This window comes from Gymnoscopelus microlampas (genome assembly GCF_963454915.1).
Source record: "Gymnoscopelus microlampas genome assembly, chromosome: 2".
NCBI classification, from domain to species: domain Eukaryota; kingdom Metazoa; phylum Chordata; class Actinopteri; order Myctophiformes; family Myctophidae; genus Gymnoscopelus; species Gymnoscopelus microlampas.
In genome coordinates, this window is record NC_139939.1 from 45,412,212 (window position 1) to 45,425,045 (window position 12,834).

Genomic DNA, 12,834 nt, shown 5'->3' on the forward strand with positions numbered 1-12,834 from the left:
AATAACCCACGTATCACTAAGAGATACACTTTGTGTGATGCACACACTGGGCTATTGTCTTATTGTTGTGTTATATTGTAATTGCTTGCTGTGAGAATGCATAGCGGGGATTTATGAGTTTTATATGTTTCATTTATGTGTCCATAGTACATAATTGTCAATGGGAATTTAATTTCCCTTTGTTTTGATTCAGCACAGCAGCAAATGTGCCCCGTGTATATTTTTCTGCATATTTCAGACACATACATAAATGGGTGTGACATTTGTGCTTATGTGCCTGCATACAAATGTACTACATACAGTATGTGTAGGTGTCAATGTGCATGTTCACAGAATGTGCATATGTGTGCACAAATGATGCACTGTTTAACATTGACTGCCAGAGTATTTTCAGAACAGTCTGTACTCTGTAGCCTCTGCCAGGGTTTTGAACGATTTTGGTACTTTTTCAAGTAGCCACAGAATATTTTTCTCCAGTATGATTGATCCCCAGATGGTTGCTAATCACAGATGAGATTCAGGTGTGGTTTCACAAATGTCAACGAGGTCATTGTGACCTTGTTGACATGTGTTGTTTGATGTTTGAAAATAGCTCAAAACTAGTAGTTTTAAACCAAAAAACAATGTGAATTGTTCGTCTGTTTATTTTTTAACATTGAAGTGAATGGAGCAGCAAATCTTTGAAAATTGTTATCTCCTAATTTGTTATTAATAGGCGAGTGCATATATGAAAAAAAAGCACCTTACCCAAATAAAATTGGAACAAAAGGTTTCTCAACTGTTTTTTGTAGTATGTGGTGTCCTGACTAACATACTAAAAGTCTACCAAAGTTTGACCACTTTTAAGGTGTTATTTTAAAGATGGTGTCCAAGATGGCCAAAAAAACGTTAAAATAGCTTAATTCCTTCATTATTTATCCTAGACAAGTACTTTTTGTGTCTAACCCCATGTTTTGGGGGCCTGGGAATCCATTGGACTTGTCCAAATTGCAGAGATACAATTAGATAATTGTGAAATCCTATATTTTGTTTGAGACTATTAAAACCCTCTGAAATGGTCACCCGTTTCAAGTTAACTTAACTAATTATATAATAAATGTTCAACAACTTCTATTTACTTTTTACTGGAACAAGGCTTTAAGATATCCTCAAAACACAACACAACTAATAGTCACAATTTGCAGAAGGTGGTGGCAGAGAATATTGTCAGTTGCAATATAGTATTGTTTTCAATATTGCCCAAACTAAATTCATCTTTGACTATACACCCCACCCAAAAACAATGTCTTGCATTTTGAACCAATCTCTCTGCACCCCTCCCCTTACCCACCCCACAGGAACTTCATAACTCCTCCCCTACATACACAAGAATATTTATTTTTCTCGTGGATGCGCAGTGTCATCTTGTAGACACGGTTTTGAAAAACATTGAATAGATGTTTATAGAACTTTTTTTTAACACAGGAAGGCAATCAGTGTGAGTGTGCAAAGAGGGATGGGGTGGTTATGGAGGTTAGTGTAGATCTGTCAGAACAGAGTCTCTGCATGACTGTGTGTCAGGCAGACAAGGGTGTCTATGTCGGACTGGCTCACAGGAGAGTTGGTGGTGGCTGACCATTAATATTCCCAGGGGCCCCCAGTGACTTATCATTATGGCTCAGAGCGTCCTCTCCACTCTCCAGAACAGCTCCAGAACAAAAACTTGGTCTATGCCGAAAGCAGTGATTGTTTGCTGGATAGCAGCAGAGACACAGCCCCTTATTGGCGTGGAGGTCGGTTAGATTGGGATTCTATGGGGGAGACTGGAGCCCAGGGCGTCATGGGCTGTCCCCTATACGTACCTTCTTGCTGTTACAATTATTCAGAAAAAAAGATCAAGGTTCAAGCTTATTGCCAGCAGTACCAATCACAAAACAAAGACATGTGAAATTAATGTTGCACTAAAACCTCACACAACTACTCACAGGAATAAGGAGATGTCTGTGACAAGCAAATCTGAACCTTATCCACGCCACACTCCTCCACCACCCCTGCCTAGACACCCAGTAGAAGACACTAGATACATGTTGTGATAGCTCTGTACTGACACGCTCTCTCTAGGCCCACAAGTGGCCATTTTTTTCCTACTGAGTGTAGCGTTGTGAGCTTGTACATCGGCTATTTTCACAATGTTTGCCTCTTTCTTACCTAATATTTGAGATAATATATATAGATAATATAGTCTTAAGAGTAATTAAATTGTAACTTTATAAATGTGCAGATACCCTGTATACACTTATACTGTATGTTGGTTTGTTTACTGTTGAGTGAGAAAACAATGTTGCACATTAAGCTAACCATCTGGGGACCCCCCAAAATCATTTGGGGGACCCCCAGTTTGGGAACCAGACACCTTTACAAACAAATTGGTGAAGACATTTCTCGGTAAGGAATTTCTTCCAAGATTTGTGTAATATTCCCAGTCTATCACTTGGCAGCCATGTTTTTACAAATGTCACAGTACCACCCAGTAATAATGAATTTATTCCTTATTGGTATCCAAAAAAATGTGAAAGCTTCAACAGAATGTGAATTACATGTATAGGTGATGAATTCACCAATCCTGGGCATTATGGCATGTAGAAAAGGGAGAAATGTCCAATTACATTGTTAAATATGCTTATAACCAATTGCTTCAATATTTAATTGTACTTATAATCACTTGACTATAATGTATATATGCTAATTGGATTCCTAGATCATCAAAACATGGGGTTAGGCACCATAATTACTTGTGTAGGGCAAATAATGAAGGAGTAATGGTCTTTTAAGGAACTGGTGGCGGCCATCTTGGAAATTTGACATTTCTAATGATCAGATTTTGGTAGACTTTTGATATGTTATTAAGTACACCTGATACTACAATAAACCATTGAGAAACCTTTTGTTCCAATTTTTTTTTGGTCAAACCATATATGCACCCGCCTATAATTGCTAATAACGAAAAAATGTAAAACAAAAAAATTAGAGATTTTTTATTTCTTTTTTTCAGGACGTTTTTAAACGTCTTTGGCAGTTAATGTGTTAAGGGGCCATGTGTTGGTTGCAAGTGTTTGTGTTCATCTTTATTTTCTTTCATTATGGTTACATGATTACATTAATCTACTTTTCATTTATTTTAAAACTTTTTACATATTCCATAAATGAAAAGGAGCAGGAATAAGATAAATCTTATTTATACCTACCCCTATCTACAGTATACGTGTACTGTGTGTGCGTGCGTGTGTCAGCATCCATACCTTCCACATACTAGCTTCCTTGCCGTACACCACTGCCATAGTGTTGACCTTGTTCTGTTGAATGTTCCTCTTCTCTGTCTCATTCAGCTCCTCTGACACAAAGCCCATAAATGAGTTGTCTGGTGTGTGAGCTGTGTGTGTGTGTGTGTAAAACAGAACAACAAAATAGCACTGAAGTTATCTTTGTTCATTTTCATTGCCAAATTCAGTGAGAGAGATTAGCTGTCGCTGTCTTCTTCTTCTGCAGTAGCAATAATAGCTTTGTTGTATAGTAGTGAATCTGTAATTGGCTGGGAGATTTTGATTGTTTTGCAATATTATTAAATCTAGAAATGAGCCAGCGCACGTAGCAGTCTAGTCTGAGGCATGTCTGAGGCAAATGGAAAGTATAATAACATTGAGGGTTGCAATGAACAAATTCTGTTGCTATTAGTGAAAAAGCGTTCTTGCGTCCTCGTCTTGCCTCGCAGTGAAAACTCATTTTGAAGTTGAACCGAGTCAAACGTAAAAACTTTTTTAATTACTTAGCTTACAAAAGTCATACTTTTACAAATTATTTCATCATCATTATAAAGCTACAAACATCTTTATTTGTAACTCTTAGTTGCCAATGTTCAATAAAAATCACATCCAGTGTGAAGAGAGTGGTGCCTTTGAAAGTGTAACTGGTTGCATCCGCAACAATCAGCAACAATATGTTGTCACGTGACACGTGACAACATATTGTCACGTGTCCCGTGAAGCTTGACCAATCAGCCGTGCTCAAACATACGGACGGACATACGGACGGACGGGCATACGGACAAAGTCAAATGTAGGAGTGGTTGGCACCACTCAAAAAAAGTTGGGTGGGGGGGGGGGGGGGGGGACTTACGGAACATGGTCATGTACTGCCTGGCATTCAGGTTCCAGTATCCCCAGTTGGTCCTGTAGCCGTGCAGGGTAGCATACTCCTCATGGTTGTATGCCGGCTCCGTTCCAAATGTGTCAATCACCCGGATATGACACCTAAGCAGACAGGTGAAAGAAAAAGTCTTAACACTGATGGTGAACACACAACAAAGGGGAAATTATTAAAGGGTTGACTGTTAATGGAGTCATCATGTCTATTTGGGAACACTACAGATGAAAAATGTATTGTACTAAAAATGAAAACTCCATTTAAATAACACCTAGGCTAGTAGACATGGTAAAATGGACGCAAATGTTATTTAAGCTAGAGCTGGGTTATTAATTATTACTTTTTTATGTATGTTACTTCTAGTGTGAGAAGATGATAATACAGCATTCATTTTGAACATTTAATGGTGGTTTTCAATGCAACCAAAATGGAAGATCTTTCACCAGTTTCATCCAATGTTTAAACATAATTCATCATTGTGACTGCTGTCCGGCTCAGAAAAAAAATGCAATAATAAGAATATAACTCTGTTATACTGTTAGTCTGATAAGTGATGTCAGGAACAATGAAGCAAGCTGAGTCATTCAGTGCTGTCCATTGACAACAAGAGGCTACAATAGAAACAAGTAGGAGCCCCAAATGACTTATTTTGAACAATGGAGAAACATCATGTAATACGTGGGAACCAAAAATAACCCCCACATTCTTCTTTCACAAGTTGTCAAGTACAATGTGGGAGGAATAAAGCACTGAAGGATTGGTGTGAGAGTGTGAAATAGCAGTTGGACTCTGATTGGATGTTCTTGGTGAATACAGCACACAAGCAATCGTTTCAACGCACGCACGCACGCACGCACACACACGCGCACGCAGCCATGCGCAAGCACGCACGCACGCACGCACGCACGCACGCACGCACGCACGCACGCACGCACGCACGCGCACACGCACACACACACACACACACACACACACACACACACACACACACACACACACACACACACACGCGCTCACGCAAAGTTTGCTGTGTCCTTTCCAGTGCCACTGCTGTGAGTATGTTACAGTAAACCCAGAAATCAATGAGCTCAGGAGGATTAACAAAATCTAAATAAGACTTCAGAGTCCAGTCTGTGAGCCAGAGATGCTCGCCTGGCAAATAACAGTGCATCTATGTGGATTTCTATCTTCACACGTAAAGTGTGAGCGAGAGAGTGAGAGAGAGAGGTGGGGGGGGGGCAAAAATGAAGAGCTGAGGAGAGAATCATTCACCGGCTGTTGCCTACAGTACGCACACTTCATTTCCATTATGTAAGGCATACCTCTTGAGGGCCACTTCATTGCTGAATGCATCTCATGATGCATTCAGAAATGCATTCAGAAAGCAATAATAAGCAGAAAGCAACCTTGTACAGCGCACATCCTCGTAATCTATAGAAGTGGTTCTCAATCTGAGGTTCAGGGACCCCCAGGGGTCCTTGATGGGGTTCCCAGGGGTCCCCAGCAAAAGAGTTTAAACACTTTTAACCAATTTCATTTTTCACCTATTTGAAAATAGCCAAACTACAAGCTTATGTGTGTCACATCGTCGTGACGCATTGTGTGCTTATAGATCTGCCATTTTCAAAACATGTTGTCAAATCTTGACAAATATTATTTTATGGAGGCTCCTGGCATATGGAGGAATGATCAGCTGGAAACCTTGAAGCAAGGGTGAACTTTTAGGTCAAAGGCCAAGGTCACAAGGGCAAGGTCAGAATTACATAGTCATATCTCAGGTGAAAATGGCACAGGTTTGCACTGTAATGAGTGCAATGTATCTAGGTTAACAATGTTTTATGATCAAAACATTTGGTAAACATTCCAGTGAAGGCTGGTGGCAAGGTGACACCAAAATGTGTTTCTCTTCTTTCTGAGACAAACTCTGTTGTACTGGATGCAAAGTAATAAATTCACAATGATATATCTTACAAGGGAACTTGCATCCTCGTGTCCTTGTCTGTCTGCAATTTTGGGACATTGAGGAAGGGAAGACAGGATTATGGGGGAAATGTGTGTGTGTGTGTGTGTGTGTGTGTGTGTGTGTGTGTGTGTGTGTGTGTGTGTGTGTGTGTGTGTGTGTGTGTGTGTGTGTGTGTGTGTGTGTGTGTGTGTTTACTGAGGCTGTGACTATTGGTGTGACAACGACATTAAACATCGATTGCGAAGATACATCAGTATCATCACTTGTGTGCGTGTGGGTGTGCGCGTGTGTTCGTTCCTACAGCTCACTAACCTGAATCCTGAACACCTGCATTCAAGCAGCTCATCAACTCCCTCAGCTAACACACCTGTCATCCCTCAGTTTATCACACCTCCTGCATATAATACTTTGCCCTTCACCCCCACTCTTCATCAGATCGTTAGTGGTCGTTTCAGTGGTCGTGACATGCTTCAGACCTCCATAATTTAGTGATTAGTTCGCTCGAGTCCCAGTACCAACTGTCTTTTCCTTGTGCTTTAGGATCATTCCTTGCCTGCTCACTTGCCAGTCTGCCTGCCATTCCAGTCTGCCCAAGCCTTTATAACTATTGCTCCTCAACTCCCAGCCATCCTAAACCTTTTTAGGGCACGGTCACACATACGTACACATCAGAAGCAGCAGCGTCCGTTCACTTACATTCTATGGGAGAAAGGTGGTGGAGCATCCGGTTGCAGCATTTTGACACAGCACTTTCAACGCGTCTGAAGTGTGGAGTTCAACACTGGTGAACTTTGACCGAGCGTCAAACAATAACCCTAACCCAGATAGCAGTGCTTAAGGCGTGTACCACATAGGCTCTAACACTTCTGAAACAGATGTGTGACCTTACCCTAAAACTTCACCTTATCTCCTGTGTCTGTGTTCTGAATGTGGGTTTGCTCTGCTCTCCAGGTTTTAGACATCTACTCCAAATCCTCTGTTCCTTCCTTCAGTCTATACACACTAGCATTCACCGTTGGCTCCAAAACAGCAGACACTTTCCTACACACAAGATAACAGGTCTCGAAGGGGGTGGGCAGTGAAGGATTGTAAGCAGAGGGGATAAGACGTGAAAGTGCTGAGCTGAATATCTATCAGGACATCAGAGTGTGGCTATAATCTGGGTTAAATAGCTGCAAAGCCGCGCTCAGTGGTCCCCTTGGGAGGGAGATGGCAGGGTCATGGGTTATCACCCACACTTTTCCACGAAAAGGGAAAATCCACCCTAAAACTAAAATAAAATAGTTTTTCTATTATTTAAACAAATTAATTTACATTGTGCTCTTCCAAGGCTCTTTGACAGTTATTATCACTTTCAATCTAAATTAAATCAGAGCTTTACACTAGACATAACATTTCCCTTTGACCCTGCAATGTTTAAGTAACCTGAGCCTTATTGTACAATATTTTAATATACTAGTGTCACATTGTGCTTTACCTGACTCTAGAAGCTTCATAGAGACCAGCCTAACCATTCAGGCAACATGCTAATGTGTACAACAATCTACCATAGTGTGATTTATTTGATATCATATTTTTTTCAACAGTATGCACACAACAGAGTCTTTATCTATGCTATGGTCCCAAACGATCAATGGGAAATCAAGCATTCTGTACAAACACCACTACAGTGCAGTGGTGTGGCCATTCAGCCATATGGCATGTGCCTAACAATGCCTACTATATTTGCACAGCACAGGTATCATTGCAGTTCATCCATCATGACCTGAATTTGGCATATGCGCCCATGGCTTGTTGGCCGGCTCCGTGGGAAGAACAACCACGTTCTAAAGGACTTTAGCAGACCTTGTGTTCTGAACAGAAGAGCATATATTGTGTTATGCTACTATACTACTGGTTAAATCTAGCATGACATGTTCACCTGATCCAAAATGATCCCACTATGCTGAACTGACTTTTATGCTGAAATGCCAGGTGCTTACTATCCAACCAACCTGCACAACACCCACTCTATATGTGTTGTGCAGCAGTGCTCCTGGCAACACTTGTGTCTTAGTAATGTGGTATTTTTGTGCATGTCTATTCTTCCAGATATCTTCCCTCGCCCACACCACTATCGGGGCAGTAAATTCAGCATGCAGAACCGATCAATAGGCCAGTCCTATTATCAGATGGGCTGGTGTGATTTAAGGCTATCCCCTATCGGCTTTCAGCATCTTTAGCAGTCCAACACATATGTACACACAACACACAACAAAACGCACGCACGCACGCACGCACGCACGCACGCACGCACGCACGCACGCACGCACACACACACACACACACACACACACACACACACACACACACACACACACACACACACACACACACACACACACACACACACACACACACACACACACACACACACACACGCACACACACACACACACACACGACAACCTAGCGTTCTTCAGGCATAATAAATGAACGTGGACGTCCTGGGTAACATAAAACAAAAGTAATTAAAGTATAAGCTAAAGTTCCCCAGAGCTCTGGACTTGATTAATGGTGCCTTTCAGCTAATAGGGCTCAACCAGTCAGGTCTGGTCTGGATGAAGCAGACAGAAAGAGCTGTGTGTGTGTGTGTGTGTGTGTGTGTGTGTGTGTGTGTGTGTGTGTGTGTGTGTGTGTGTGTGTGTGTGTGTGTGTGTGTGTGTGTGTGTGTGTGTGTGTGTGTGTGTGTGTGTGTGTGTGTGTGTGTGTGTGTGTGGTGTTGACCCATGTCACTGACCTTCTATACCTATATTTGTTTGCGTAAAGGAGTTGTTGGGTTGAGATGAATGGGTGAAGCAGTTATGTAGTAATGCTTGGTTGTTGGGAGGAAATGTCATTAGGGGGAAAGATAAAATGTAATGGAGTTTGCTTGCCTTATGGTGGATCGATGCAAATCAATGGTGTGTGTAACATATTATATATTGGGTTGTAAATTTTACGGACTCCTTATTGATAGCTTGTAGCGCCTTAATGGGTTTACATTTGAGTTCCTGTGGTATATACAGGGAGTAGTTGTAGATATTTGTAGATTTGTAAATATCAGAGAGAGAATAGAATAGAATAGAAACACAAGTACATGAGTCAATGTATAGATACTCATGGTCAAATATGACTCAACTCAGTGTTAATTTAACTCAGAGTGTACAACGGGAACCAAATGGACCCTCATACAGATCTGTAAGGGTCCATTTGGTTCCTAACACAATCATTTACTATAAATTGGACGCCCCCTGCAGAATCCCCTCAAGGACCCCTGCCCGGGGGTCCCCAGATGTCACGCTGAGAACCAGTGCTCAATCCCACCCATAATATGTTTCTCTCAGTCATAATTAGATTTTAAATATACATGGATTAGCACTCTTTATCTGGTGTGAGGTATGCTCCAACATCCTGGCACTGCTCTGTTTTGTGATCTTTTCTTTCCAACTATCCTCTATCTTTCTCTCACAATCTCTCAAATTGTGACGTGAGGTGAAAGATGTTTTTCAGCTAGTCTGTACTCTTGGCTGTTCTTACCTTGTCATGATGACTATGATATTGCATGTTGTCATATGCATTGTGAAGTATGATTAGGTCAGGTACTAAATTAGGGCCAGTATACCTCACATCAGTGGTTTTCAACCCTTTTCATATCAAGGTCCATTATTTATTTGGCATTTGAGCCAAGACTTAGAACATTTTTTAAATCGTATCGTTTGATACAATTTTGTCCACAATTCCATGCTGCATTGATGTGGTACCACCATGGGAGAGATAATGTTTAACAATAATTAAACTCTTGAGAGCCTAAAATGAAACCAAATGGACACGTAAGGGTCCATTTGGTTTCATTTTACGCTCTCAAGAGTTAAAGATCTATACTGTAAGGGTCCATTTGGTTACCAACTCTCCATCATTTAGCTGGGGACCATCTGGAACCTCCTCAAGGACCACTGGTTGAGAACCACTGCCTTAAATGCATGGAAAAGGGCCATATTCATCAAATCAAATGTTTAACTTTTTTTTACTGTTTTGTGCCATTATGCCCACCATGGTAGTAGTTGTGTATGGCGTAGTGGATTAATTGGGATGTACAGTTTTATATTTTGCTACATATGTAGAGTGCCTAATCGCCTATTGTCATCATCATAATGCCTGCCGTGGTAACTATTGTTTGTTTTTAATGCAATTATGCTCTTGGTTGAAACTAGGTCTCTACGGTGTGTGAATTTATGTGTATGCATGAGGTTGCATTATGCTATTTGGGTGTTTGAGCTTGTTATATAAGCCTTAAACTACAGTATCTAGTTTTTAATAGACTATTTCCTCTCCCGAGCAAATAGTCTATTAAATTAAGTCCCCTCACATCTGTATGCAAATTACATTCTGCATATAATTCTACATTCAAACTCTGAACTCTGACTGGGGAGGGAGTCTGGGAGATACTGTATGTGGGTTATCGCTCTTGAGTCTAATAATCATTACAATGTCCTGAAATGAAAGAAAATATTTCAAAAGAAGAAGAAAAAATAAGGTTGTTATGTATGTGGGAAATCAAAACCGGTTGGAAATATTTAATTTATGTGATGTCATAATTAAATGTAATGTTGTAATGTAAACACTGACTATCAAGAAAATAAAAACATAGCACTTCATGTCAAAAAGGTTGCTGACCACAAAAAGGTGGCTAGACTATCACAGGACTTGCCATTGCTCCTCTCCCTCTCCATCTCTATGAATTCAAGTCCCATCAGTGCATGTTACTAACTTGACATCTTCCCGCAGGCTTCCATGTATTGCAATTGCGATCTCCCCTGGATTATACTGTAGCTGCGGAGTGTTATTATTATAGTTGTTATCAATGTTTTCGCGTCTCTGTCTCTCTCTGCTTCCCTCTGCTTTGTGAACCATACATTACAGTATGTCCTTGAACAAACTTGTATGGAGTTTCTAGACACTAAACAAACTGAAAACAATGCTACAACAACCCAGCCAGCAACCCGTGTTCCAATGAACTGACCCTCTCTCCACTGAATCACACACTTGATAAAAATCTCTGTGATTACCGGCCGAGCTGAACGATTGATGGGCCTAATGCATCATATAGTGATGACCCTGGGCCGTCACCATCTGTGTGTGTTGTTTACTAGACGCAGATACATCATTACTGTCAGTCTCACTACACAAGTGGCTATTTGTACCAGTAGCCAGCGCATACTCAAGCCTTGTTAATAAAATGCCAGTGCAGACGGTGTGTTCAGTGTGTGTGTGTGCGTGTGTGTGTGTGAGAGAGTATTTGACACAGGAGAGTGTGTTAACAAGCGGGTTGAATTATGATCAGACAGCTGGTCACTGACATGTACATCATATAACCAGACCATAATGAACCCATAACGACTCTTTACAAACCATCCCGCCCACCTGGAAGAGATGTCGTTAATGTCGTTAACATGCTTGTGAACTATGTGTGTGTGTGTGTGTGTGTGTGTGTGTGTGTGTGCGTGCGTACGTGCGTGCGTGCGTGCGTGCGTGCGTCCGTGCCACACAAAGACACGCGCATGTGATGCGCAAGCACACAGACATATACAGTACAGTATACAGTACATATTAAATGTGAATACATATACTCACTTGTGTTTCTTGAGCGACAGCCCCATGTGTTGTTTCATCTGCTGCAGGCCATGGTAGTCAGTGTAGATAAGGTCAAAGGGCAGAGGACCCGTCAGAGGGCAACTGCCCCTGCCTGGAGGCACGCCTAGGAATCTGCAACACAGAGATATATTCTAGCATTAGAAATAACCACATATGCCCTATTTTATACATTCATCGTATAGTGTTGCGCTGCGAAAATAGTTAGATCTGCTACAGTAGATCTCCTAGATCTGCTTTATTGTCTCCGCCAGGCCGAAAGGCATGGCGAGAGAGTACGTTTTGCACCCTGTCCGTCCGTCCGTGTGTCCGTGTGTGTGTCTGTGTGTGTGTGTGCGTGTGTCTGTGAACAGCTTATCTCTGGCACCGTTGGCCCAGCCGCTGCAAAACTGAGCACACACACTCCCTGGATGCCAAAGCCGAACCTCTGCCCTGATTTTTTCTGATTGGCCTATTATAGCGCCACCTGGAGGCCGATTTGTGCAAAACACATTTTTGGACAGTACTCCTACATATTTTGGCCAAAAATCCTGCAAATCGGTACACAGTATCTCTATAGTCATTAAAAGAAACGTCTCATTTCAGATTTTTCATATTTCATCCTGATTGGCAAAAAATGCCTTTCAAAGTTTGCAGGAGTACTCCGTTTCGAACAAAATGCCTCAAATTATGAACACAGCATGCAATTTCCGTGAAATTTTGCACACACATTCCCATTAGGCCGAGGAAGAAATGCCATTTGAAAATTGAAAACTTTTTTTTAAGCATTTTTCACATTTGCCTTTTATAGCGCCACCAAGAGGCAGACTTATGTAAAACACATTTTTTTATATAAAGCCTTCAGATTTGATCCAAATTTCACGCAAATCGGTACACATGATCTCTATAGTCATGTGATCAAGACGGATCTGTTTGATTTTTCATATTCCATCCTGATTGGCTAACATTGACATGTAATGTTTGCAGGAGTGGCCCGTTTTGAACAAAATGCCGCAAATCATGAACGATTGCGGTGAAACTTT

At 41.3% G+C, this 12,834-nt stretch overlaps 1 protein-coding gene across 2 annotated transcripts in view; it reads right to left on the bottom strand.

Moving 5' to 3' along the window:
* LOC311062330 (alpha-1,6-mannosylglycoprotein 6-beta-N-acetylglucosaminyltransferase B-like) overlaps nucleotides 1-12,834 on the bottom strand; it is a 147,080-nt gene that overhangs the window by 13,948 nt on the left and 120,298 nt on the right. For both annotated transcript variants that reach the window (XM_084081276.1, XM_084081275.1), the window contains 3 exons: nucleotides 11,795-11,926; nucleotides 4,153-4,286; nucleotides 3,279-3,409 (listed from right to left, as the gene is read on the bottom strand). In XM_084081276.1, the coding sequence (XP_083937402.1) occupies nucleotides 3,279-3,409; nucleotides 4,153-4,286; nucleotides 11,795-11,926 (397 nt within the window). The remainder of the gene's footprint in view (nucleotides 1-3,278; nucleotides 3,410-4,152; nucleotides 4,287-11,794; nucleotides 11,927-12,834) is intronic.